The sequence below is a fragment of the Drosophila busckii genome, chromosome 2L (assembly GCF_011750605.1).
Source record: "Drosophila busckii strain San Diego stock center, stock number 13000-0081.31 chromosome 2L, ASM1175060v1, whole genome shotgun sequence".
NCBI lineage: Eukaryota > Metazoa > Arthropoda > Insecta > Diptera > Drosophilidae > Drosophila > Drosophila busckii.
In genome coordinates this window covers 17460349-17487259 of record NC_046604.1, presented here as the reverse complement: position 1 = coordinate 17487259, position 26911 = coordinate 17460349, and the positions used below count along the sequence as shown (strand labels likewise).

General features: G+C 40.0%; 6 protein-coding genes across 9 annotated transcripts; 2 read left to right on the top strand and 4 right to left on the bottom strand.

Annotated features, from left to right (window-relative positions):
- Positions 1 to 8: 8 nt before the first annotated feature.
- Positions 9 to 1121, bottom strand: LOC108607012. The gene is made up of 3 exons (XM_017997598.1): positions 799 to 1121; positions 151 to 746; positions 9 to 100 (listed from the first exon to the last, which is right to left on the bottom strand). The coding sequence occupies exons 1-2, from the start codon at positions 1016 to 1018 to the stop codon at positions 154 to 156; spliced, it is 813 nt and encodes a 270-aa protein (XP_017853087.1). The 5' UTR covers positions 1019 to 1121; the 3' UTR covers positions 9 to 100; positions 151 to 153.
- Positions 1122 to 1184: 63 nt separating this feature from the next.
- On the bottom strand, positions 1185 to 2412 carry LOC108607004 (uricase). Its single transcript, XM_017997586.1, has 2 exons — positions 1810 to 2412; positions 1185 to 1759 (listed from the first exon to the last, which is right to left on the bottom strand). The coding sequence occupies exons 1-2, from the start codon at positions 2372 to 2374 to the stop codon at positions 1275 to 1277; spliced, it is 1050 nt and encodes a 349-aa protein (XP_017853075.1). The 5' UTR covers positions 2375 to 2412; the 3' UTR covers positions 1185 to 1274.
- Positions 2413 to 3813: 1401 nt separating this feature from the next.
- Positions 3814 to 5853, top strand: LOC108601945. Its single transcript, XM_017989929.1, has one exon. It carries the CDS (start codon positions 3814 to 3816, stop codon positions 5827 to 5829), a length of 2016 nt encoding a protein of 671 aa, XP_017845418.1. The 3' UTR covers positions 5830 to 5853.
- Positions 5854 to 6655: 802 nt separating this feature from the next.
- LOC108594533 lies at positions 6656 to 15378 on the bottom strand. 3 transcript variants are annotated; one of them, XM_017979738.1, is made up of 5 exons: positions 15303 to 15378; positions 9789 to 10101; positions 8380 to 8573; positions 8127 to 8326; positions 6656 to 7350 (listed from the first exon to the last, which is right to left on the bottom strand). In XM_017979738.1, exons 2-5 carry the CDS (start codon positions 10042 to 10044, stop codon positions 7152 to 7154), a joined length of 849 nt encoding a protein of 282 aa, XP_017835227.1. In that variant the 5' UTR covers positions 10045 to 10101; positions 15303 to 15378; the 3' UTR covers positions 6656 to 7151. The 3 variants fall into 3 exon arrangements, with proteins under 3 accessions (XP_017835227.1, XP_017835225.1, XP_017835226.1); XM_017979736.1 differs by lacking the exon at positions 15303 to 15378 and adding an exon at positions 10153 to 10222 and having other exon boundaries at positions 7152 to 7347; XM_017979737.1 differs by lacking the exon at positions 15303 to 15378 and adding an exon at positions 10153 to 10215 and having other exon boundaries at positions 7152 to 7323.
- Positions 12611 to 14087, top strand: LOC108594535 (protein roadkill-like). Its single transcript, XM_033294900.1, has 3 exons — positions 12611 to 12766; positions 12848 to 13460; positions 13522 to 14087. Exons 2-3 carry the CDS (start codon positions 12860 to 12862, stop codon positions 13992 to 13994), a joined length of 1074 nt encoding a protein of 357 aa, XP_033150791.1. The 5' UTR covers positions 12611 to 12766; positions 12848 to 12859; the 3' UTR covers positions 13995 to 14087.
- Positions 15379 to 16921: 1543 nt separating the features above from the next.
- LOC108596776 (probable DNA double-strand break repair Rad50 ATPase) lies at positions 16922 to 26436 on the bottom strand. 2 transcript variants are annotated; one of them, XM_017982887.1, is made up of 7 exons: positions 26278 to 26436; positions 26133 to 26221; positions 19151 to 19301; positions 18538 to 18672; positions 18280 to 18470; positions 17669 to 17815; positions 16922 to 17605 (listed from the first exon to the last, which is right to left on the bottom strand). In XM_017982887.1, the coding sequence occupies exons 1-7, from the start codon at positions 26335 to 26337 to the stop codon at positions 17071 to 17073; spliced, it is 1308 nt and encodes a 435-aa protein (XP_017838376.1). In that variant the 5' UTR covers positions 26338 to 26436; the 3' UTR covers positions 16922 to 17070. The 2 variants fall into 2 exon arrangements, with proteins under 2 accessions (XP_017838376.1, XP_017838368.1); XM_017982879.1 differs by lacking the exons at positions 26133 to 26221; positions 26278 to 26436 and adding an exon at positions 24312 to 24919.
- Positions 26437 to 26911: the final 475 nt, after the last annotated feature.

Below are 26911 nucleotides of genomic sequence, written 5' to 3'. Positions count from 1 at the left end.
TACGCGAGTGGCCAATTGAGCTGCCGCCACATGATTTTCAAAGAGTTGGCAGCACTGTCGCAGTTAGTTGCAGAAATTCAAAGTGTTGTGAGCAGTTGAACTAAAAAAGCTTATTGTTAAATAAGTTAATAGTGATAATAAATTAATTACCTTTTAATGACGACGTCGACGCGGCGGCGATGCCGAGTGCTGGCGCTTTGTAATAATGTTGCTTGACTTGCCGCCAGGGCTTCTGCTTGTGGCTTTACTATTTATGCGCGGTAGCTTTGGAGTACTTGCAATTGGTAAGGCCATTGGCAATAAATTCTTTCTGCTTTTCGACATGCCGTTATACATGGTGCGCGTAGAGTTCAATGCTTGTATAGATGTGTCCAATTTATTTTTGATCTTGTCCAGATCCTGACGCATACGCTGTATATCCAACGCTATAGTTTGCCTATCGCGCTGCAGTCTCTTGTGTTGTAATAACATATTTTCCAGCACAGACTTTTGCAACAACACTTCTCTGATGCGACGCTGATTGGCAAAGTTTTTCTGACCCATGTCGCCCAGGCCGCGTCTCAAAACCTGCTGGGACTGATGATTCAAGCGCGCTTTGATCTGTGATATGGGCAGACTGTTCTTCGATACACCACCACCCTTAATACGTTTGCCTTTCTTTGATGCAGCAACGTCAGTGGGTGGTACTGGAATCTCAGCGATGGCCGCTGGTATAGCAGGCACTGACTTGCGCGGCGGCGCCGTAGCTATAAATATAAATTAATTAGAACTATTAAGTTTTAATATGAAAATGTTTACTTTTCATATGCTGATGTATGTTATGCATCATGGATTGCACTCTAGTGCGCATATCGGGCTTTTGTGCAAAGTAACTAGCATAGGGAGCGCCCAGCCTGTCGGGCCCAAGCCGCAGCGCAGCTTTTTGGGCCAAGTGCGCTTGCTCTTGGCTATCCGAATCTCCCACAGAATCGCGCAGCTGATTCTTCAGTATATGATGCAAATTCAGTCGCATGGTCATCTTGATTAGCGCGCTTTGCCCTTGAGTTACTGAGAATTTGGAATTTGCAAGTTTTAAAATAAGGGCCAAAACTGTTTACCCGACAATAATTTTGAAATTTTTATTAATAATTTTTTGACAGTAGCTTAGCTCATGCCTGAGTTAAAATTTCGAATGCATAAAATGTTGTTTGCTAAGCATAACAAGAAAATGAGTATGAGTAGTTAGCTTGTTTATTGTTAAGAATTTTTAAACTATATAGTTAACAGCTTTAATTTTATAGATGACTCTTGAGCTGCTTGCGCGCTAGCTGGGCATAGATGGTGCCATGTGGCTTGTCGACGGGTATGAAGACTTCATTATTGTCGCCGGGCACAACTTGCTGGAACGGCTTTGTGTCGAAGGTGAAGTAATGCTTGTTGGGCATGGTCATTGAGATGACAGAGACTTGTGGCAGCACATCCAGCACCTGCTTTTCGCTAAGATAAAGCGTATGCTGCACTGAGGGCGAGGAGACTCCCACATTTGGATCGCCAGCAAAGTTCTTTAGTATAATGTTCTTGATAAGCTGCCAGGCATTGCCAAAGTTGACAGTTTCTGTATCGGAGTACTCCCAGGAGCAGTCCACAACTGTGCTGAACAGACGATCGTACTGATCGGGCAGCGAACGAAACTCATCCTTGACAAAGTTAACAAACGAGGATTGTGTGGTCTTCAGCACGCGCAAGCCTTTGATGCCGCTGATGACTTTCTGCTTGGGATCTGCAAGCAAATGTTAGTAATTTAATTATATCTAAGCTAAGTTAACTCACCATGACGACGCATAACTACATCGCAGTAATGCTGTGCCACAGGCGTAAAGATGAACGCGTGATTGTGCAGCCTGCGATTGCCATGTGCGCTAAAGTTGCAACCACCGGGCGTGGGCTTGACTTGCTGCGCTTGCTGCGTGCCTTGAATTTCATCCTGGCAAATGCGCTGCCAAGGATACGCCTCGACATGCACATGCGCCTCCTCCACATGCGCATACTTGTTGATGAAATGTTTGGCCAGCAGCAGCGCAAATGTTTCCGGATTCTGAATGCCGTGCTTCTTGGCCAGCAGATAGACTGTGTTCTTCTGCGAATCTGTTGCCACAATATCCGAATTGTTGCCTTGATAGTAATCCTTTTTGCTGTACAGCTTCAAATGCGTGCCCACCTCGAATTCGTGTATGGTATGCACAGGTCCTTCACGATTTACATGCAGTATCTTAACTGCATCCTTGCCATAGCCATGATCGGTTATTTCATATTGAAAAGGCTGCTCCATATTCACTTTCTCATGCTGCTGCTTAGCTGCATAGCCTTGTGGCTGTCTCAATGGTGTGGCAAACATAATGCTTAAACTTGAACTGTAGCCAGCTGCAGAGCTAACGCCTATTTATCTATCAAATGTTATGAAATTCGTTAGGATTTAATCAGAGTCTGTCTGCAAACATAAATATCTAAATGCATACAGATAAGCGTAATCTCTCAGCTAAGCAGTGAGTAAAGTCAAGAGCGAGCTACTGCTGTCTGTTATTTTGTTTCTATTTCATCAAGTAGCGAGTTTTTCCTGGGAACACTATCAAAGCATAAGAATCTTCCAAAAGTTGCTCTGCCAGCTTCAACTGAACTGGCGTACGTGCTGCTCTAAGTAAATAAACATTGCATCTGTATCTGGCTAACAATATTTGAGTCTTGTAACTATTTTTAAACTTTTACAATCTTATATTTTAGCAGCTTAGCTGGCGCTTGGGCATTGCATATATCATTTTCACTAGCACTTTCCATATATCTGCTCAGCTTTAGTTAGCTCTAGAGTTTTATTTGCATTGTAACTCACTCTGCAAATAAATTTTAAAACACGTGCATGTTGTCAAGCAGCACAGAAAATATCTGTCGCTTTAAGCTACAAACAAATTTGTTTATTTACCAACAATTGGGCGTACGTGTGTGGGTGTGGTCCACGCTCCCACGAACGTGCACAAATATTTTGTAATGTTATGCAAGTGTATAGAGTCTTTTTGTTATTGTTGTTGATTTTATGACTGCACTTAGTCGCAGCAGCTAACGGCTTTTGTGCTTTTATGCTCGCCGCTAAAATAAAAATTTGTAAAATTCATAAATAACGACAGGTGAATATTGCCGTTTATACAATTTTGCATAAATGCAGATTTTTATGAAGTTTATTAAAGCTTTTGCATTAGCAGCTGTGTTCAGTTGGGCGGCAAATTGAATTGACTATATATATAATAAGAAAAAACATTAATTGTTCAAACATTATAATAATTTATGAATACTTATTAAAAAGAATTAAATTTCTATATTAATCAGAATCACAAAATATTATTTTACTCGTATACATGTTTATTTTTTGTATATATTTCAAATGTATTTACAAAAAACCAGCTGATTTATTTTAATGGAATTTTTAAAACATTACGCACGTTGTAATTATGTAAATTGTTTTTATTTTAAAAAGCTTTTTGCACTACAATGTTAAGTTTGCTTGGCTTTTGTTCTTTTTAGCAAAAGTTCAACGCTAAAGTTAAGCAGCGATGCTTCAGTTATGAATGAGACGCGGAAATAGTGAGCGTTAAGTCAAGTTTGGGCTTCACCAAATAGTTGTAAGTTAAACAAGTGAACGCTTTTGTCTGTGGGCCCTAAACAAGCGTGCAAATTGTTTGGGCTCGGAAACCGAAAAAGTCGCACCTAATTTTGAACCCAAAGAGCGTGTGGGCTGACCCGACTGCTGTCAGTTGCGTTTTGTTGCGCGTTATCAACAGTTAAGTTATGCGTGCCCAGGAATATTTGCTGCTCAGCCTTTGCTGTCTAGTGGGCGTGGCGCGCGCAGCGGTGCACGATGAGCTGAGCAATTGCGATTTGCAGGGCGTTTACAGACAGCGACAGACGCTCATAGAGTCACCTGGTTATCCGGATAACTATCCGGTGAACAGCTGCGTGGATTATATGATACGCTCGCCATATCGCTGCCCCACCAAGTTTCACATACAGTTTCTGGACTTTCAGCTGGAGCTGTCGCCGAACTGCAGCAAGGATTACTTGGCTATAGGACTGCAGAACGATGGCGACGATATGGATGTGCTGTGTGGTCAGGTGCTGGGAATTAAGAAGTATCATACACCGGATGGCATATTACGCTTGCGTTTTCTTAGCGACAACTCGCCTTGGACTACAGCTGGGGGATTTAAGCTGCTCATCACACGTTTAGCCTGCGAGAGCGAGGATTTGTTTGTGCGTGGACGCGAGGTGGAGCAACAGGATGACACGGTGCAGGTGGAGGCGCATAAGCAGCATCAGCCACATCAGCAGTTGCCACAGAATCAGAGCTTGCTGCATCCGCAGGCGCCTTTTGCTGCCTGGCCAGGCTATCAGCCAGTTTATCACCCAGCATATCCTGCCAATTATCAGCCCGCCTATCAAGCTAATTATCCAGCTTATCCAGCATCTTATCCTGCCTTTGCTGGTGGCTTCTATTTGCCAGCAGCTCAGCCACAGCCATTGCAACCTCAATTGTTGCCACCAACAGCAACTCCCGCCCCACCTTGCAACAACAACGAGCAGCAACAGCCACAATTTCCAACTCAACCACAATTTCCAACTCAGCAGCAATTCCCAACTCAGCAGCAATTTCCTTTGAATCAACTGCAATTTCCCACCGCGCAGCAACAATTTCCCTCACCGCAGCAACAGCTGCAGCTACAACAGCAATTACCCGCCATATCGGATCAATATCAAACCACAGCGTTCCAGCCACAAGGCGTGCAGCTCAAGGATTACGATGCACAAACGTTGCAGCAATTTGGCGGCGCTGTTGATCTTTGCTGTGTGAGCAGCTTTACCCAAGCGCATTTCTACCTGTCCAGCCCTGGCTTTCCACGCACCGTGCTCAATGGATTGCTGCCGCGTCAGCAACGCGACTGCGTCATTTATCTGGAGAAGCACACAGCAGCTGTGGCTGGACTACGCATACAGCTGAAGTTCTTTGACTTTGGCCAGCCGACACCAGCAGCAGCAGCAGCTGGTGTGGGTGCAAGTCTATGCAATGGCGACTTCTTGGAGCTGGATGGGCAACGCTATTGCGGCTGTCGTTCGGGTCATGTGCATCGCTCGCTGTGGCGTGAGGGACGCAAGGCATTGCGACTGCGCATGGGTCAAGCGGGCAGCGCTACAGGCAATGGCTTTCTGCTGGAAATCTATCAGGATCAGGATACAAGCAACTATGGGCAGCCATTCAATGGCTTGGGCCAGCAGAATAACAATGGACTAGTAGGACTTGCAGGCTTGCCACAACAGCAGCCCAATGGTCTCGCTGGTCTTGCTGGCTTGCCACAGCTTGGCTTTTATCCTGGCTATCCAACTCAGCTGGGCGCCTATCGCCCGCAGCTGCCGCCGCCGCCTTTAAGCGCTGCGCCGCTCTGGCCCAACTATCCCGCGCGTCTGCCCAATTATCCTTTATTGGCGACACCGTATCGCCAAGCGCGTCAAGCTTGGAGCTGGGCACGCGGTCTGGAGCAGCCAGCGCGTGTTGTAGAAACCAATTCCACGCGCAAGGAATTTTATTTCTATGATGCAGATGAAGCCTTTGCCAAAGCTGCGCTCGACGAAGCCGACGGCAAGCCACAGAAACTTATAGCTGCCAATCAGCCTGTGGTTAAAGCTTTCGAGCAGAGCAGCTGCAGCTTCGACTACATGGAGGTGCTGCGTCTATCTGTGGACACATTGTGGCTAACCAAGCCCATTTGCTTTGCGCCTGTGCGCAGCTGGTTTAGCAATATATTTGGTTAGCTCAAGGTACAATAAAAATAAATATAGAAAGCGCTTGCAACTGCTTTGAAAACAGAAATAAAATTTAATTTTCTATAAGCTTAAGTATAAGCAGCATTAGCAATTAGTTTTTTTATTTAAAAGTTAAGCTGTTTGCTTTAGCAGCGGACTCGAAGTTAATGCAGCTGACGAAAAAGTTCGGTCAGTAGTTCTGTTTGATTATTTTCAAAAAAGAAAGCTTTAGTTTTGAGTATTGAGCTCTTCAGTTTAATAAATTCTAAGTCTTCACTTTGATGAGTCTACACAGAATAAGTATGAATTAGACTAATTTATAATTCAAATCTCGCAACACTTTCACTAAAAATAAAATGCTAACAATTGTAGCTTTAACTTATCTGCGTGCAAAAATAATTTATTAATCAGATTTTAAGCGCCATAAGCTAAGATAATGTTTTTCAGCTTGCGGTAGCTGCAAAGCGATTCCATTTAACTTGAAAATTTAGTGTTCAAATTCAAGAGAAGTCTGTCTCAGCTGCTTAGGCATAGTCTGGCCAGGTCTGACTGTCATAAACAAATGCAATGCATTGTTAGTTAGCTTACAGTTGTGCTGACAAGTTTACATACAGCTGTCGCTCTCACTCATTGTCAGTCTCAGCTCTAAGTAAAGCAGGCAGAACGGCTGGAAATTGGCAACAATGTGTGCCGCAGCTTTAGGCCATGTTCATATCGAAAGCTGACTCAGCTTTAAGTGAAAGCTACTTGACGTCATTGCCGCATAAATATTTTAGGCTAATTTTGTGTCAATTCATTGAAATTGGGTTTAGAAGATTTGCGTTGAAATGTTTATATATTTATTTAATTTAATAGCTTGCTTCAACTTTACACATGCATTACATAGATTAGTTTATAGTTATGCATATTGTTAAGCATACATATACATATATACACATTAATAGTTATAGTTGCTGTTTGCTACAAAATAAAAACATTGTGGTTATGATATGACAATTAAACAGACAAAACATTAGTTTAGTTATTAAACACAAGTATATACAAAACATTTAGAGATTAAAGTTAAATGCTAAAGTTGTGGCTTGAATCTATGTGCGCTGTCTATTAGTGTGGCTAAAATACTGTTAATATAGTTAGTTAGTTGGTTAATTGTTGTTGTTGTTGTTTGGCTTGAAGACTGTTGCTGCTTTTAATTGTTAGTGCTTGCTCATCGACTCGCTGCGCTGTCGTCAATTGTTTGCTTGGTATACATATGTCCTGCCGTCTGCCATGTCCAGTGTGTGCGTGTGCGTGTGTGTGTGTGCTTCGGATTGGCTGCTTGTCTCTGGCCCTTAGCCCAGGAAGCGTATGTTGGTGAAGACCGCCTTGGCTGGTCGCTTGCGATTGCAGAAGTTAACGGTCTTGCTGTGATTGCCCTTGCGATTCTCGTGAAGATTGACGAGCAGCTTGTAGATATCCTCCTTGCTGGGTGTGCAGGCGTAACGCAGCTCCGGTTCATAGTTGCTGTTAATAGAATTCATATAAGCACTGCTAACAGCAAAATAGTTTGCAATTAGCAACATTTTTGACAGCACAGACAGCACTAACATAGACTAAGCTAAGTAAAGCTAAATGCATAGTTTAAATTAGAGTTAGGCGCGAGCTGCTTATACAATTACCGAGCATGCACATTTGAAACGAGCTGCATATATTTTTTATATTGATTGAGATTGATGTGCGTATGCGTAATAAAATTAGATTGAGTCAAAGCAGGCTCGTAGCTATCTCTAATCTAAATAGTTTATATATATAATAGAAAAATGATAAAGCTAACAATTTATTTTTTTTTTTATTATTTTTTAATATTATTTATAATTTTTTTGTGCAAATTTTTAGCTATATTTTTCATTTTGATTGATGTACGTATGCGTAATAAAATTAAACTGAGTCCTAAATATTGCTTTTGTAGACTCGTAGCTATCTCTAATCTAAATAGTTTATTTATATAAGAGAAAAAGCGTTAAGCTACCATTTTATTATTCATTTTATGTCATTTCTAATTTTTTTTTTGCACATTTTCAACTAATTCTTGAGACTTGAGTTCATTATTAAGTTCAACTATTAATTTAAAATGTGTGCTTCAATATGAAGAATATTTATTTTTATGCCAACTATATTTTTATAGTTAATTTAAAATGATAAATTGTGTCTAATATTTGCTACTCAAATTGCTTACAGCCTTAACCTTGTAAATTTTACATTACGCTTAAGTAAATTTGCTTGAGCTTAACTTGGAACTATAAATAAAAGGATGCGTGTAAACTCACCCGCGAGTGCGCGTGTGACGCTTCCAGGGGAATCGACGATAATACCGCGAGCGCTTGGCCTTGCCCTCGCCCAGCATCAGTGCCTGCAGTCCTTGCTCATTATTCAGCTCCGGGTAGTCAACTGTTGTGTCTGGCGCTAGCTGAGCGGGCAGCTCTTGCTCCTCGACATAGACCAGCGGCAGCGTATCCAGCGTTGGATCCTAGCATATTTATTTTTAGCTTTGCTACTTGGCAGCGGCTTTGGCTTACTCACCTCGAGCATTTTCATAAGCAAAGCGGATTTGTCCACCAGCTCCTGCTCGTCACGCAAATCCTCTTCCATTCTCTTGAGCATATCATATTTATTGCTGGCCACTTGCTGCTGCTGCTGCTGCTCAGCAATTGGCGCATAGTCTGGCTCCAGCTGTAGCTCTTGGCCCAGCTCAGCGTCCAGTGCCTGCAGCAATTCTGCAAAAGGAAAAGCCACAAATATGTTGGCTACTAATCTGGCCACAAGTCAACTCGAATCGAAGGCTTGAGTCGACTTCCGCTTGCCTGCCAGTCAAAAGTTTAGTTTGCTATTTGTTTGTTAAGCTGTAAGCCACAGCTTAAAATACGCGCTCATACATATTTTAAAGCTATATATAGTAAATAACTCGGGTACTTAGCGCTCTTGAGCTGTCAACTGGCGGAAATTGACCGGCGACTGTCAGTCAGTCAGTCAGACAGACAGTTGGTCATTCATTCTGCTTGCTTGACTGGCAGCAGCCAACAAGGCTCCCGAGTATTTGCGCTCAGCATTTAAATGAAGCTTCAAGTTTACTTGAATATTTATGAGCGAATAAAACAAACAGGCGACATTGCATTTAACCCAAAAGTGTTGTTAACCTAATCGAATTATGAACTCATTTTTGATTATTTCCAAAACATTTTTCAGCTTGAATGCGTCCACACAACAAATTCGCAAACTCGCTCTTAAGTTTTTATGTGTGTGGGCGCGCTCAACTGTTTGCGTCTCTGTCTCTGTGGACACTTCTGAAAATTGTGCACTGACCGGAATTATGCATTGCCCACTTCAGAATGAAATATGACAGCGCCGAGAGTCCAAGAGCAAACAACAGTCAGTCAGTATTCGAATTTTAGCTAGCGTTGAGTGTGAGTTGAATAAACTTTTGTTTAAAAATAGCTGCTCAAATATAAATTGAATTAAATTAAAGCCAGCAGTCAGTCAAAAATTAATATTAAACAAAATTTTTAAATTTTCTAAGCTGTTAATTCCAATGAGCATTCAAAACAATTATTAATATGTAGCTATTAGTTCTGAATTAAACTAAAACTACAATTGGCAAGCTTATAAAATTCAAATCAATAGCTTCGGTTAGCAATTGAATTGAATTTACCCACAAATATTTATTAGTCACTTGGCTTAAAGCTTGTGCTAAGCCAACTCAACAAGCTTGTAACAATGCTTGTATTAATTTCATTCCCGCGTATCCATGCGAGCTTGTCATGTCAGTTTTTCTTATATTTCATGCTAGGCCCTAACCCCAGTTCATTGTACGCCTACGCGCTTGTTCATCATCAAGGGCTCGAATGTCAGCGCAAATCCGCGCACAACAGCAAAAAAAATGTCAAAGTGTATAAAAAGCACAAAAGGCGCTGAAATTTAATCTCGGGACTTACCATCACCAGGATCGTAAACGTTGCGCTCTGGCGCGTGTAACTGGCGACGCGACTGCAGTGCGGCATCCAAGTTAAGCAGGCCATTAAAGTGACGCGACTGCTGCTGCTGTTGCTGCTGCTCGCCATCAAAGCCAGCGCTGTCCAAGGGCGCGCTGGCTGCCTCAGCTGTTAGAAAGCCAATGGCGTGACGTGTGCTGCCCAAGATCGTGGCTGCTAAGATGCAAAGCGTTAAGATGTCCGACTTCATGGCCGTCATACGTGTGTGTGTGTGTCTGACTGGGATTAAACTGGCGGCTGGCTCGGCTCTCAAGCTCTGCAAGGAAAAATGCGTGGAGTTGCGTATTATGTATATGAGGGTAATTACCATTACTACCGCTTAAGCATGAAAGGCACAGCATACTTTCACACTTTTTGTATTTAACACACACACACACCCATACACATACATCGTAGAATTTTTAATAAACAAGTTGCTTGGGTTAAGACGTCGAGCCAACTTTCTTGGCTTTTCGTTGTTGTCTTAGAGCTTGTTTTTATTTTAAAGCCGCTATTCGCATCGTTTCATTTAATTAAGCGTAGGCGTGGCACATCCCACATCCCCAACCGTAGCTCAACTCGTTACGCTTCCCAACCTTGTCAGCCTAGCCACAGTCAAGCTCATCATATGGTTGGGGCTTATTTTTTCACTTGTTTTCTTTTTGCCCACCCTGCCTTGATAACTTTTCTTTTTTGCCTGGTAACAATATAAATGAGTTGGCTTCAAAGTTTTGGCACTTGCGGTCTCCCCAGGATACTCTCGAGTTTGTGATTTGTTTGCCAGCATAGAAAAGAAATGATTGTCTGCCCTGCTATTCACAAGAATTTTTTATTGGCGGCAATTTGGACAAGTCAAGGGTAAAATGCAAATCAAATATGGCTTAGATTGCTGCTTGTCGATTTTGAATTAAATTAAAGCGCAACATGCTTTGCAGCAGTACTCTTATCGATTTGTTATCGAGAGATTTGCTGTAGGCAAATTATGTGACTGGCGCTCTTGGCAACATGTTGCTAGCAACATGCTGCAACACTTTTAAGCAAAAGTAGCGCATGGACGAACTGACTTTTTGACTTTTGCAAAGACAAACAAATTATTGAATTAGACACAGCTTGAGTAAATAATTGAGCAGCCAAAGTCAACAAATAATGCTGGGGGTGGCGTATCAATAATTATATTTCATCTGCGGCGACAGTTCATTAAGCGTAAGCAAAAAACTTTTCGCTTTGATTACGTTGCCATGTAAATTTTATATAATTTTGCGCAATTATTCGCTCTGCAGCCTTTAAATTGATTTAACGTATGAGCAATATTTATATCACGTATACGTGCTGTTTACATTCAAAATTGACTTGCAGAGTGTGGGAGCATATGCAAATTTTTTATTATATTTTATAGCAAAACATTTGCTCTGCTTGCAAAATGAAATATCAAAGGCAAAAAAAAATTGTAATGTAAAAACAAAACATTGCAACTGTTTACAATAACAAAGGCTCAGAGCCTTATTGTTATGCCTGCAAATATATTTATGTACATTTATTTATACGCATAGACTGCGGCAGTAAAACATGAATCGTTGTCAAACTGTTTTAATTAACTTGTTGACATAACGCCGAAAGTTTTTCCGAAATAAAAAGGACTGGCATGTGTTTTTGGCTAATGTCAGCTCCTTGGGGTAAAATGAAATTTATTTAATAGCTACACGATATACGAAAAAAAAATAAAAAGAGAAAACTGTAATGCTGTCAACTCACCTGCTTCGCAATAAATGCTTGGCTAATTGCCAGCAATGAGAAAATTGAGCTTAAATAACTGTCCGACCTGTTAATGGACAGTGTATGTGTTTGCGTGTGTATGTGTGTGTGTGTGACTAACCCTAAAACTAAGAGCCTAGTATGCCAAATAACAAGTGCTGTGCCTGAAGTGTAACAAGTTGTTTAATTAGCATTGGACAAAGCAGAGCGCACAGTGGCAAGAATAACTTTGATAAAAACTATTACGTAGGACACGTTTTGGGCCAATTAGCTAAACGAACTGTGCTACAGTCAAGACTGGGTTAACAAAAGTTATTTAGTCTTAAAGCTAAATATAAATTTAGACAAAAAAAATTTGCATTGGAAATAATTTAAAAGGTTGTTGGCTGCAGCTTTTTTGTTTGCTCAGTTTAGAGAAACGTACTTGGGTAGCTCTGGGGCAGCAGCAGATGAAACTGTAACTAAATTTATATTTATGCTTTTGTATTATATAAATTGCAAATTGCATAAATTAAATCACTGCCTTTGCCTAAATGTCATAAATGTTTTATAAATCAAAAATGTTTTATTAAAGGCCACACAAACAACTGATAGACAGCGATCAGCTTGCGGGTTAGCAAATTGATTCATATTCGATTTATGCACACACACACCAATGCATTCAGTAGTGACTGATTTCACTGCTTAATTCAAGCTGAATTCAAATATGGTTGAATGCATTAATTTTTCCTTTATCTGATTTGAATTCGCTCAATTCAAGCTTAAAGCATTCTTTTGATATTGAATTTAAATAATATATTAAAAATTTCTATGTTGGAAGGCATTCTTTGGATTTCCCAATGTACGGTGTGATGGCAAGTTTTTTTCACTTGTATTCATTGACGTTTCACATATTAATGTACACATCGAAGTTGGCTATTCTTTTCATTATATAATACTCATTAATCAGTTTAAAATGCTTCACTTTGCTTGTGAAAGGCGAGACTGTTCTATACATTGTTCTTTTTTTATTTTTAGTGAATTTACTTGATTTTTTTTAATTTTGCCATATATAGTGATTTTTGAATTCACGTAATTTTTAATTTTAGGCTTACGTGCTTTTGTTTTCTACGGCTGTACAAAAATAGACAGCGAGACTGGCTTTGAATGTTGCGTCGACAACGACTACGACGACGCCAGTTATTTGTCAGGTATGATTTTTGCGATAATTAAGTAAAAAAATAACGTAGCTCGTGGGAGTCCTTATATCTGATTTGTATTTCACATTTTAGAGAATCTGAAATATGAAGATTGTAGAGAAACCCAATGAAACTGTTCAAAAAATCTCTTCTACAACTGATATAAGAAATAAAGTTTATCAAACTAACTATACATGGACTATAAAAAACGCCAAGGTGTTGTGGAAATTTGATAAATATAATGGCTTAAAGTCAGAAAGATTCTCTGCTGATGGTGGTGTAGCAAATTCATATTTAAAGTTCCATAAGGCAGACCCGGACGTATTCCTTGAATTTCATTCGTCTATAGAAACGAATTATGACTCTATAATAAATTGTATACTAAATATACCGGCCCTGGAGTATGGTAAAGAGTTTCTAATTAGCTCTATAAAATATCCATTCTATCTTGGATCACTTAGCGAAATCAACAACAAAATTGAAAAAATTTATATTGATAAGATAATTATATATTTTGAACTTAGTATACAACAAATAAATGGAATTGAAAATTCCGCAGATGCAAACTTCAAACCGCGTATAGAAAAAAACAATGGCAAGCTACTAAAGGAACTTGGGGATTTACTCCATGATAGCAAGTTCACTGATGTGATCATCATATCGGCCGATAAAAAGGAACTACGAGCCCATAAGCTCATACTGGCAGGTAATATTTGTATTTGAATTTAAATATAGTTTATATACAGATTTGTATGCTTTTGATGTAGCACGAAGCGAAGTGTTTAAGGCAATGTTTAGCCATGAGCTGGAGGAGAACAAACTAAATGAAGTGTCTATAAGCGATTTCGATGCGGAGGTTATACACGAAATGCTGAAATATATGTATACCGAAAAACTGACGAAATTGAATGATTTGAATGCAGATCTTTTAGCCATTGCCAACAAGTATGAGCTGCAGGAGCTCGAACAAATGTGCGTAGATTCGCTGCTTGAGCATCTTTCTATCGAAACAGCAGCAGAAGCATTCCAGCTGGGCGATCTGTACAATTGGCAAATACTAAAAGATAAAGCAATGATTATCTTTGAACAGTGCACAACAAATTGGTTGAGGAAAAACGCATTCCAAGAACCTCAAGTACTAAAGAACATATTTGAGATCATTATGAGTTTGCCAAAAGCTAACGTAGCCGAAGAAAGCAACGGTACAGCGGAAGCAACAACACATTGCAATTCCATTTAAAAAAATTGTGCTAAATAACTTTCGTATCTATCTTAGTTTTAATATTGTTTAACATTGCGCATATATATATCGATAAACAAAAGCCAAAGCTAGCGCACAGATTTCCAAAATGTTGAAATATTTCTTTAAATCTGAACACATGTGTTTGCTGTTTGCTGTGGCCATAAATTTCTCTCTGCTTTTCACTTTGTAGTGTTATTTCTTTTACTTGCCCAGGGATTTCATGCTGAGCATTTTGTTCAGCAGAAATATTGCAAATATTTTCTCAACTTTGTTTGGCATTGGTTTGTTTTTCTTTTTCTGTTTGCTCGACATTTATTGCTGGACATTGTTAAGCAACATCTCGTTTGATTGGCCTGCTGCAGGTAAATTAAAAACAACTACACTTGCACTCAAAGAAAAAATTGGATTGGGTTGAAGTTAAACGAATGAGATTTGCCTATTACAAAATTTAAAGCTGTTGCCTGAGTTCGACTACAAATTTAATTGCTTAACAAGCAATCATATATTAAAATATATATTTTTGAAATCGAACTTTTATAGCTAAAAGTAAGCATAACTCTAAATTAAATATTTTACGTGAACTTTTTGTGTAATTACAAATAACAAATTTAATAATAAAATATTAATTTCATTTGCTTTTCGCTGATAAAAATGATGAGCATTTAGATTAAGAAAACTGCATCTTCTATATATATACTATATATTTAATTTATTTAATTTTAATTTTCTATGCAAAATGAACTTGCAATTATATTTTGTTTTGTTTCTGTTTAAAAAAAGAAATTATTTTGTATATGCCAATCTAAGCTAAGTTCACTGCTTGACCCGATTTTTTACACACGTGTTTGTTCTTAGCACACACATGCTGTTTGGCTTTTGTAGAATCTTATTGTTCAGCTCGAACTCAGGTAAACAAAATGACAGTTGATTGATGGGCTTAAATTTTAGAGCAACACTACTTACGCTAATTGAACGATTTAAGTTTGAGAGTTAAAAATAAGTTTTCTAATTGATTGATGCGCCCAAGCGTGAGCTAAATATAAAACAAATATAAATTAATTTGTTAAGGCTTAGCTTTTAGTTTATATTGCTGAACATATTTCAATGGCTCACTTAAAGTCCTTCACATCATTGATAACCAAAAGTTAATTTCAGCGACGGCATTTCTAAGACTTCGCGACGCGTTCACCAAATGTTTGCGCAATTTATAAAACAAAGCTGCATTAACTTGTAGCTAATTTAGCAACATGAAGTTAATATAAAATATTAAGTATTTGACACTTTTTTTTGGCGCGTTAAACTCACTTTTAAATTTTTGTTTAAATGGCTTTAGACTGTGATTAGTTGCACTAGGGCAACTGTTGCTGCTACTACTTGTTGAACACTGCGTAACCGACTAGGGGAGCTAACGACTTTTATAAAGGACGAGCGGCCAGCGCCGAGTCGTGTTGGCTTCGGTTACGCATACGAACAAATAGGCGAACAATGCGTAAAAGCTTAGCCAAAGCTTTTGTGTCGGCAGCTAAATTTTGTGGTTTTATCAATGAAATACTTTGCGACATTTGTAACAGCGTCAAATTCGTAAGCAAATCGCTGGCAATTTGGGCAAAACGCTGCGCGCTGCTAAGTAGGCAACAAGTTTGATATGTGGGCGACAACATAAAGGGTGAAAGGGGGTGGAGGGTGGTGTTGAGCACAGTAGGCATGTCACAATTGTTGACAACACTTTGACGCGTCATTTGTTTTTAGTTGCACAGGCGTGGGCGTTTCTCAATAAGGCTATGACGCCATAGAAAGTCCCAGAGCAAAGTGGTCTAGTCTGAGGCGTGCAGCAACGAGCAGCTAATGCAGTTAATTCAAGTGCTAGCTGTCAATAGAGATTTGCTTAATTAAACTGCGATATTAATGCTAAACGCTGCAATTAGTGTCACCTAACAAAGTGTCAAGTCAAATTGTCAAGCTGCAAAAATAAATCGCAATAGTTAATTTCATCATGTTGTTTGAATTTTTTGCCTGTGCTACAAATTTAAGCTATACGGGAAAAGCTTAAGCAATTAAAATAAACAGCTGTCTAAACAACTCTTGATTGCTGCTGCTGCATTTATATTGGCTTAATATTTGAGATTTGACTAAAGCGCTGTGGTTTGCTTTACATGTCTGGCTAATATGATTATGCCAAAAATAGATTACTTTTCAGCTAAAGTTTGAGCAGATTTGTATAAGCTAAATTGATTTCGTTCATTGTATGAGCCTTTGAACATATTTTTAAAAAGTTCATTGATCGCTTGCCCTTTGGTAGTTGCATTTTCAGTAAACAATAGTTTTATTTTTACTTTTTACATATGCAAAGCTGTGCAGCGACTAACAGTAAACAAGCCTCAAGCACTGGTCAGCTCAAACGAGAACAAGCAACACTTTAAAGTCAACAGTTTGCATTGACTACGAACAGACAGTTAAAAGGCTACTTTGGGCTAAAATAGCAAAGTGGCAAATGGCTGACGCCTGTGGCAAGCAAAAGCAATAAAAGATATGCATATATAGTAAAGATTTCAATTCAAGCTTAGCCCAGAGCAAAACTATTTATAAGCTTTTGATTTGCATATAACAAAGTGCACGTTGCAATCGAATATAAAACACTATCTCATGTTAGCAAATGCGTCACGCGTTGCTATTGGATTAATGCGGCAATAGATAAGCATATTAGCTCAGCTAATTACAATCAAACTGAGATTTGCTAACAGCTACTGTCAGCAAGCGCAACTAAATAGTAATAATTCTAATTAAAAATAGATAGCAACAAACAGTTGCTGCTCTCTTATCAGCTGTCAATGCAAATATTTGTAGCATACTCTGCGGCCTACGTATATTTATTGTTACGCATACGCCGCGTTGTCAGAAATGTCTGTAGTTTAATTAAAGCGCATTGACACTTTTTGTTTGTTTATTGCTCATTGACTGATTTTTAAACGTCATTTCGCTAAACAGTTGCTAATTCTCTAGCTTAGTCACACTGTTTAGCGTAAAAAACAGTGAATTGCTAAATTTTGCAATTAATAAAATAACTAAAAACAAATTATTCGCCACCATCATCATCGGAGCTATGAGGTTCAGTTTTTTCCTGTACTGCTTCTTCGTCTCCTTCTTCCCCGTGCTCCTCCTCTTCGACAGGTCCGCCTGTAATGATTTCCTCCGCCAGCTGATACAGCTCCAGTATGTTCTTGGCATTGCGTAGCGCCACAATCTTCTCATCCTCGTAGCGCAGTTGATCGTATTGCTGCTTGGATATGAGCAGTCCGCGATTGAACTCCTCATCCATCTCCTCCTGCAGCACTTCGGCGTACTGCTGCTTGGCCACACTCAAACTGATCAAGCTCTCGCTTTTCACAGACTCTTCGCTCACATCAGAGGCATCGTCCATGTACTTGATCTGTATGGCGCCTGGATAATCGCCAAAGCTAGCGGAGCGTTCGCGTGGCGCATCAATGTCGCCACCAGTGTCGTCAAACTCAAACAGATCCAGCTCGGTGGGCGCAGTCGTAGTCTTCACTTCCTTCTTGCTATCGTCCAGCTGATTGCGTATGCGCAGCTCCGTTTCGCGGAACTTTTGTCTGCCCAAAAAAGAGAAATTCAGCTAAGTTTCATTTCATTAACTTTTAAGCTTTAAGACTTGCCTGGCGCGCACTATATTAAGTATGTCCTGTGGATCCGATGAGAAGGGCTTGGGCACACGCAACGAGCGTTCCTTCATCTTGGCACGCTCCTGTTCCAAAAACTCCTTTAGGTTCTGTTCGCATTCGCGCCACTCCTCGTTATCAATGCTAACAAAAAATTTTTAAAGGCAACAAGAGTTAAAACAAGCAGCTTATGCATATTCATTTGCTGCTAAGTCAGACAGACGTTTGCTGCTTAGCCTACGTTTGTTTAGCTAAGAAAGGTTACCAAAATAGATTTAAGACTGCGCAAACACAATGCCAAAATTATAATTTTCGAATGGCAAACAGCAACCGAATTTCTAATTTAAGAATATGTCAGAATATCAAACATTTTTATACAGTTTAGCAATTTGAGTTTAGTCAAAGTTTTGCTATTTAAAAATTCCAATTCCAAACATTTCATTCAATATTGGCTTAATACTAACGATAGGTATTAAAAGAATTTCAAATTGTTTGAAATCTTAAACTTTAGCTGCTCATACTAATTGCGATTAGTTTGCTCGCATAATTTTGTTGCTCAACAGTTTTAATTACCGAGCGCAAAGTTTCGCACGCTCCACACAACTTACCGTAACAAATCCATGCCGCGCTCCGCATCCTCCATTCTGTACTGCTCGACGAGCAGCTTCTGCTGGCGCTGACGCTCGTGCTTCTTTGCCAGCAGCTCTGCCTCCTTGGCGGCATGTTGCAAACGCTCGCGTTCCCACTTGACGCCCTGCAGCTTCAAACGCTCGGCATTCTTTTCACGCGAAGTTTTGAGCTGCGAAAAAAGTAAAAAAAATATCAGTTAAAGCGAATTGCTGAAATGTTAGCGCAAAGACAAAGACCTTGGAGCGTTCCTTTTGTATCTCAATGTTGGCATCTTTGTTAACCATGAATATGGGATCATCGGCCAGCTCTTCGGGTATAATATTCGTTTTGCCTTCGATAATTAGCAAACGCTCACGCTCCACTTCACGTATCTGCAAAAGTTAAAAGCAGCTGATAAAATAAATATAAATACAGCAAGTTTAATTGCTGTTAAAGTTTAAAGCAAAAGTTGCCATAGTTGAGCACAGTCGACAATGTTAAACTCAGTAACATTTAGACTTGCTTTTAGCTATGCTGACACCTTGGCGAGTCCTTCCCTTTCCGCCACAGTCAACTGCATTGTCTGACAACTCCAAGTGCTCATTTCCGCACTCAAGACTCTTTGCATGTCTTGTAGGCATAACAAGAAGTTTTTTGCCTATCGCGATGGTCTAATTTTTTATGATTTTGACAGCTTGGATTTTTGCCATGTCGAGAGCTCATTCAATTCAATTGTTTGCCACTGCAGCGAGTTGGGCGTGACTTTTAAGCAAAACTTTTGGCTTATACAATTTTGTAGCGCGACAATGCAATTAGCTGGACCCAACAGATTGGCAACATTTGTCTTGGCTAATTGGCCACTTGACTTACCTCACGCGCCTTGATGCGCGCCAAGAGTTTCCGCCGGTAGTCCTCATCGATGCGCTCGCGCAGCTCCTTCATGTAGGCGCGGTCCGTGAGCTTGACCACATTGGTGCCCATGAGACGCTCGAGGCGCGCGCTAATTCGTGGCAAATTAAAACTGCAAAAGGGTTACTTGATTAATTATTGTTTCGTATGTAATTTTTAATATTCACGCCTGCCGCCGGCATAATTAAAAACAATTTGGCACCTTTATGGTTAATAACGGTATTGCGCTTGGCTTGCACATGGGTCACGAACTTGGGCGCACGGCTTTTAGCCGCTTTTGCTGTTTTGTACGCTTGTAACTGTTGGTAACGAATGAGGTCGGCCACATATTTGGTTACTATAGCGCCTATAATGCTTGCCTCAAAATTCGGTTGCCAAACACCCGAAACCGACAACACAAGGACAAGACGTGGCCCCGCCCACCTGACTAAACGGGGCGTGGCGGGCAGGCAAACAGTGCGGCAAATAAACAAGCAGATAAATGTGAAAATTTCTTATTGCCAAAAAAAGAAAAAAAACAGAAAAGTAATAAATAGAAATTTTGAGGCAGACAACAAAATACTCTGCGAATTTAACAGACAATAAATATTCAATTTAGAATATTTTTGTTACTACAAAATAGTGCTCTACTGTTAATGCGAAACTTACAATAGTAAATAAATATTTTAATTATGTTTAAGAGTTTATACAAAAATGTATAAGCTCAAGTATATTTTGAAGCATTATGCTGTTAAATAAATCAAGTGTATATTTCATTATTATTATGCTTTAATATTTGTCATATTAAATATAAGTGTCTTGCAACTTCGTCTTTAACTTTCTTTTAAGCCCCTGCTATTTATTTTGATTTGCGCTATGAACAATGCAAACTCCCGAACAATTGAGCGTAATTTTAGACATGCAGAGGGCGTTTGTTACCGTTGGCATAGGTCTAACCCAGCTTGAGTCAGCTCTAGACATTTGTCTGCTAAGTCGTTCGCCAAAAGGCTCATATGTTAGCCTAGCAAGTGTTTATTCGTTTGTTTTTTTTTTGCCATTTATTGTGCTCTACATATTTGCGAGCCTTTTTTTATGGTAATATAGGTATATTGTAGTCGCACATGCGATAAAATCTTTAAAAGCAGACAGCGACATGATATATGCATACACTCTGCTATGCATATACATATGTATATATATATACTATATATGAACAATTCGCGAAAGCAATTAGTAAGGCATTAACATGGATTTATCCAACATTTGGCGTTGCTTGCCACACGACAGACATAAAAATATTCATGTATTTACCATGCTGATGGCTTTCTGTCGTTTGCTGCACGAACCACACAGTGAATAGCAAAATTTAGCTAAATCGCTCGAATATAATGTAGCTATATTAAAATGACTTACACAGATTTAAGCTTAAGCTAATAGAAAACTTGCAAAATCTACTAGAGAAATCTTGCAGTAATGTTTTTTTCTATTTAAATTTACAACTATATGAAATACGTATACGACATGTGTACGTATGCGTAATTTTATTATTTTCTTGCTATAATAAAGTGCGCGCTGACATTTATCGCCCACATAAAGAGTACTCCAACCACGCTATATGCATATTGGTGGCCATTATAAATCACGACCCACCTCTGAGCAGCTGACAGCGTGCGGATGCAGCTTCCCAGCGGTTTAGGTCAAAGGGTAGAGACCAGCAGCAAGTCAGGAAATTGGGATATAAGTTAAACGCTTCCGTTGTGCACTACTCAATTGTTTGTGTCTTAAACAATTAAATACGCTGACAAACAAGCAGCAGACATGACAGATTGTCGCTTTGCTCGCTCTAGAGCTCTGGAATGGGCGTCAATATGGGAAATTTATGCCGTGTGCAAGAAACACAGCGACAGTTGACTTATTGATAGCCCTGATACACACATTGATTGGAATTTCATTATCAATGTCAATGCTTATATTTGTATGTATGTGTGTGTGTATTTTTGTTAGCTCCATAGCTCGCAGACAACACTTAAGCTGGCACTGCAATTTACCTGGCACATATTGAAAAATTGATTGAATTGAACTTTGACGACTTTGAACTACGACTGAGCTTAAGGGGGTGTGTGTAAGGCTTAAGACATCAAAGTAAAAACAATGTTGTTGTCAGTGCCATAATATATGTTTGTGTATATGTATGGGTGTTAACAATGTTGGACATTGTTTTGTCACAGAGCCTGACAAATGTAAATGTAGCTAGCAAAACATTGAGCAAATATTGTTTTCAGTTTAAGATTGTCTGCAGCTTTAAAGAGATGGGCAGCTGCTTGCGATGCCAAAAGAGCAAGAGAGAGAGATGTAGCGATAACTAGCCAAAGGTGTATCGATAGGCAATTTAAGCAAACGCTAATTGCGGCCCTGGTTTAATAACTACTCGAACTGCAAATGAACTTAATGCACATTTTGCTCTTCATTTTTTTTTTATCACATTTAATCAAATTATTTGCCAAGCATTTTATGTGCATATTCATGTGTTGGCTAAGTGCAAGTAATTTTCCATTGATTATATTTACGACTTAATTAGCGCACTAACACTTACTGGCACTGTCAACAGCATGTCAGGCGATATTAGTTTACAGTCAAGCCTCGTAGGAGCAGCAGCGCTGGAGCTAATTGAAAGGCAAAGTCAAATTGCTATAAAAGTTGCAGCCCGACGACGACGACGACGAAGACGACAACCCGCGCACGCACTCGAGTATCAGCGGCCTGAGCGCCTCTAGCTATGCAATGGCTAATTAATGCGCGGCACGTGCATAAATTTCCAAACACTTGACATTTATGCGTTGCGCAGCGCATTAAAAATTGATAATTGCCACACGTAGTGCTAAGGCAATAAATGCGGCTGCAAGTGCAACTCTAACCAATTTTATTTATAGTTCTAATGCTAGCTCGTACCTCTCTGGCGGCTCCAGTGTGCACTGCACAAAATCAAATAGGAAATCCTCCTCAATTTCGGCCATGGCAGCCGTTGCAAGTTTACTTTTGCTTTTTTTCTTGATTTTTTTGAACATGCTGTGCTACTGAACGTTGGCATTTAATTGAAACAACTTGCTGAACTTTCAACAGTCAGCGGCGACAGTCGAATGTGGGGCACACCAGCTGGAATTACCCGTTTGCACACAGACACACACACACACAGACACACACATGTGTGTGGCAAAAGCGTGTGGCACTGCCTGCGTTTGCGACTTTAATGTGGCAGCAGGTGAGTGTGTCGTGTTTCAGCTTTCAGCTCGCATTGGCCAAAGTAGTAGGCGGGATCTAATCCGGATGAATGTCGAGTTCACCATATCGCATGTGGAGCCAAGCGTTTAATGTGAGGCTTAATGACATGACACCAATGTCAATATTATGACAAATACACAAACTTGCTATGTCAACAAGTTCGCATTCGACACTGCGCCAAATTTGACAGCTGAACAGATTTAAATATTTTTAAATCAAAGACAGCGCATACATATAATTGATAGTTAGAGTTTTCATTAGTTGACTGAGTCGCAGACTTGCATTGATAGGTAAACAACTTGCCCAGTTTATTCTTTCAGTGCAAATAACAACGACATTAAACGCTTTTTATAGGTGACAGCTCTATTCTTATAATCGTCTGCCAAACTACAATACCCATACATATGTTTGCAAAGTATTTTGCATAGGCAATTTTTGCTCCACTTTTGTTTTTAGCCGCACGAATATCGTTTTTGTCATATGCATATTTGTTCTATAGCCAAACGATTCGATGAAAGGGTTGTGGACTCACATTACCAATGAAACCAGATAACAATTTCGGTTTATGGCCAGGTTCCATGCCACAGAGTCGTGCAATAATTCCCTTTAATCGACTTGCAGCGCGGAAATTGAGCAAACACTTTTGCCTGCCAGACGTGTGGGGTGTGGTGTGGGGCCAACTTGTTGGCCAATGCCAAGCTGGCTGTCAATGCCATGCTGCAAGTCATTTGTGTGTTTTAACCAGCTTTAAGTCAACTCAAAACGACTGTCGCTGACCTCTGCGCTGCGCTATGTGCGCTTTTCACCTTTGCAAATAGTTCTGATTGGTATTGGTATTGGTATTGCGTTTTCCATTTCCACGCTTTCCTTTACGCAGCGCTGTCATCTCGGGTTAATGCTTGCGTCTGCCTGCTTAGAGAGAACCAAGGACCAAGGACTGTTTTAAAAGCCAACGTAAATTCTTTTTAAATTTAATAAGCTTATGCAGTTTGTGTGCTGCCTCCATATTTTGCTTTAAAGAGCGCGCAAACTTTTTAAATTTAAGTTGTTTTGGCTTAAAGCTACAAAGGTGCAGCCAACTGATAAGAGTAGCAACGCTCTCATTTGAAAAATCGCTCAGCATGCATGAAATTCAAGAGAGAGCGCAAGAGAGTTCAAGAGAGAGCGCATTACAGACTGAGTATGTGGGAGCATCATTTGGGAGCTTCATTCGCTCCCGCTCACACCGTACACAAAACGAAAAGAGCGAGAGCGAGAAAGCAGCAAGCATGAAGAAGAAGCTAAGTAACCTAAGAGCGCAGTCCTCTACCTTGTATTCTTCTACTATGTGTGGGGGGACGACAGCTGTGCAAGGCGAACGAGAAAGTTAGTTGAGGATCAGCTGCCAAGCTGAGCAGGTCAACGTGCAGTGTTTTCACTTTCAGCTTTGTTTTCTTCTAAGCAAATGTGTGTCGATTATTTATTCGTCTAATGCATTCTGCTTATTTTCCATAACACTTTTATTTACATACTAAATACTAAACTTAACATTTAATTTATATGTTCATTTGATTATAAATCCACTTTGGAAAATAAGCGTGTAGCTTAGATAATCCAAGAACGAAATTAAATCAATGACTACCAATTGCTTACGAATATTATAAGCTACATTATAATATAATGTATGTTATTTAACTGTTGTTTATAACATATATCATTAATTTTTATCAAAAATAATCCAATGATTAATTAATAATTTGTGTTTTTGTTTTTCAATTATAATAATTTACGCATTACGCAACTTTATGTAGTTTACCTTTTTTTAAATAAAAGTAGCAAAGTAAACAGTGCTAATATTTAAATAAACTCTTTTATTTTGGCTTACGTGCACTTGACCAGATCCTGCAGATCCTCCGATGTGAGCGCGTACTCAGCCGTGAGCACTCTTGTCTGGCATTTCTTACGACGACTGCGACGCTTACGTCGTGGCAGAACAGCAGCAGCGGCAACTGCAGCGCCACGCAACGTCAGCGTCAGATTATCACTCGAATGTTCACTAACCAGGCTCTTGCCCAAGACGACACTCGCTGCTGCAGGCTCGTGGGCGTATTTGTCACCCGCAGCTGCAGCGACAACTGCTGCTCCGGCCAACGCCTCCGCCTTGGCCTTTTCGGCGAAGCTGTCGCGTCGCCAGGACGGAGTCAATGTGCGTATGAGATTCTGTGTGTCCGCAAAGCCATCGTAGTTGAAGCGCTTGCGCTGACTTAGCCCGGACAGATACTCCAACGTTTGCCAGACGTTCATCTTGTTCGAATGGTGTAAGCGCTCGTCGTCGACTGACCAACAATCGTTGCGTGCAATGCGCTGGGCGAGCAGCATCGTCACCGTAGTGCACTTGCCGCCCCCAGCTGCCACGACTGGCAGCAACCATTCGCTGGAATCGGAGCGAGCAACAGTGCCAGCAGCTGTGAGTGACATATGGGCTGCAGTTTGTTTACGCGGCCCACAACGTGGGGAAACGGACACGCAGCTCTGGTAACGCTAGTAACTGCCACGTGAGTTGTATTCTATATTTTTTTTTAGTTTTGAGTTTTTTTGGGCGAACGTAAATTGAAATGTAATTAAGTTCTGTTTAAAACTTTTCGTTGCAGGCGGCCAGACAAGGGGCAAGGCGTCTCGCGTGCGACGCTGCCGACGGCTAAACTTAATTTGAGACCAAAGCTAATGGCAGCAGCAGAAGCAGCAGCAGCAACACCTCAAGTAGTGTGGGGAGGATCAAGCTGCCACTTTGCTATTGCGTGGCAGCGTCGACGCGTATCGTGTTTATGGCTGGCATATGCAGTCCAAGGTAGCAGCCAAAGCAGCGGATAGGAGCCAGAGGTGGCAACAATTCAACGCCATTAAAAATAATATCATTCTGATTGAGTGACGCGCCGCTTAAGTACTTTCTTTGTCGTACTCGTACTGACACCATTTCCGCTTTTATTTTTGATTTCCCTTTTTATTGAACACGCAAAGTGTTGGCTTCCCTAACGCCCAGAAATTGTCTACGCAGCAAAGAGCTACACTTAGGTTACATAAGTGGAAATAGGGCTACCGACAGTCTAGACACTCTCTAGAAATTGTCTAAGCGCTAAATTTGTTTAAAAACTTAGCGCTTGAATTTGCTGATTTAATAATTTTTTAAGTAGTTGCTGAGCAGAGCGAGCGCTTAAGACAGCGCAGCCAATTTCCTGCTATCATATATTCCCCAATTACTTGGCAAACTTTTGCTGACAGCACGTCCAAAGGCTGCAACTGTTTCGTTGCCGAGCTGAAGCCATCAATCAAACGCTTAGTTAGCATCGCGTGACGACCATGCAAACCCAACTCAGCTCAGCTCTCAAACTCCACCCAGAAATTAGCGCCCGCATTGCTCAGGCAAACTTCAGAGTCCAAGAGTGCAACTGATGCAACAAGCTACGCGCATTGCTGCTGCTGCTGCTGCTCCATCGACATTTTATAATAAAAGTTTTTAATCGTACGAGGTGTGGCCAAAAATTCAGCAAGTGCCGCGATTTGAATTTAATTGAATGTCAATTGCATGAGCGCCAAGCAGTGCCAGTTGACAATAATAAATATAAACCGCACATAATATTGACATTGGTAATGTGACAGCTCGTGGCCATAAATATTACAGCTTTGTTATCAAATGTGCAATACTCACGCAACAATTACATCTGGATCCTCCCACCATTTTTTTTGTGTAGGTGCCAAACGCAGGCTCACCTGACGCCAGTGATTCTTATGTACCACCTGCAAAGCACAATTGCAATGATTAAACACGCTTTAGTATCGTTCAGTTAACATACGCGATACTTCTTGGGATCGTAGGCATTGTGGTCCTTCTCCGTAAATACTAAACGCGCCATATTCCAGCCTTATGCAGCCTAATCGCGTATAAATTGTATAAATATTGTAAGCTAGAACCGTTAAATAATTATTGTTTTTACTAGAGATTTCGCTTTGACAGCTCAAGAAAATGTTATGAGAGTTTTAGTGTATTATCAATCAATCTGTTTAATGTACGCAAAAATATCTACAACTATCTACTAGCAAATGCTTTAATTAGTTAGCCCAACTAGCTTTTGAAAGCATTGCATATCGTTTGCTAAAGCTTTTAGTCGGCAAACTTATTACAGAGCAAACAAATATGTGGAAGTGATTAATTAAATTCCAATTGAATATGCTGATGAAATATATATACCACCTAAGTATGTATAAATAAACCAGACACACAACTTCTCTACATTCAACAATTGTGTTGATTGTTGCTATTGTCGTTACGTATACGTAATCTAGTAGATTGAACATTTCACAGTTTCTAAGCCAGGGTTACAGCGCAAGTGCTTGAGGCAATAAAAACAACTTTATAGCAATAAAAATATATTTCATCTTGTTAAAATAAAACATCTCAGATTGTTTAAATAGAGCAGAATATTTATT

Coding starts and splice junctions, on each gene's coding strand:
- LOC108594535 (XM_033294900.1), top strand. CDS start 12,860: ATGAAGATTGTAGAGAAACCCAATGAAACTGTTCAAAAAATCTCTTCT. Junction 13,461..13,521: donor CCATAAGCTCATACTGGCAG/GTAATATTTGTA, acceptor CTTTTGATGTAG/CACGAAGCGAAGTGTTTAAG.
- LOC108607004 (XM_017997586.1), bottom strand. CDS start 2,374: ATGTTTGCCACACCATTGAGACAGCCACAAGGCTATGCAGCTAAGCAG. Junction 1,760..1,809: donor TGTAGTTATGCGTCGTCATG/GTGAGTTAACTT, acceptor ATTTGCTTGCAG/ATCCCAAGCAGAAAGTCATC.
- LOC108594533 (XM_017979736.1), bottom strand. Junction 8,574..9,788: donor CGTTTACGATCCTGGTGATG/GTAAGTCCCGAG, acceptor TTCCTTTTGCAG/AATTGCTGCAGGCACTGGAC. Junction 8,327..8,379: donor TGCTTATGAAAATGCTCGAG/GTGAGTAAGCCA, acceptor TAAATATGCTAG/GATCCAACGCTGGATACGCT.
- LOC108596776 (XM_017982879.1), bottom strand. CDS start 24,904: ATGTCACTCACAGCTGCTGGCACTGTTGCTCGCTCCGATTCCAGCGAA. Junction 18,471..18,537: donor TACAAAAGGAACGCTCCAAG/GTCTTTGTCTTT, acceptor CTTTTTTCGCAG/CTCAAAACTTCGCGTGAAAA. Junction 17,816..18,279: donor CGCGGCATGGATTTGTTACG/GTAAGTTGTGTG, acceptor ATTTTTTGTTAG/CATTGATAACGAGGAGTGGC.
- LOC108607012 (XM_017997598.1), bottom strand. CDS start 1,018: ATGACCATGCGACTGAATTTGCATCATATACTGAAGAATCAGCTGCGC. Junction 747..798: donor CATACATCAGCATATGAAAA/GTAAACATTTTC, acceptor TTATATTTATAG/CTACGGCGCCGCCGCGCAAG.
- LOC108601945 (XM_017989929.1), top strand. CDS start 3,814: ATGCGTGCCCAGGAATATTTGCTGCTCAGCCTTTGCTGTCTAGTGGGC.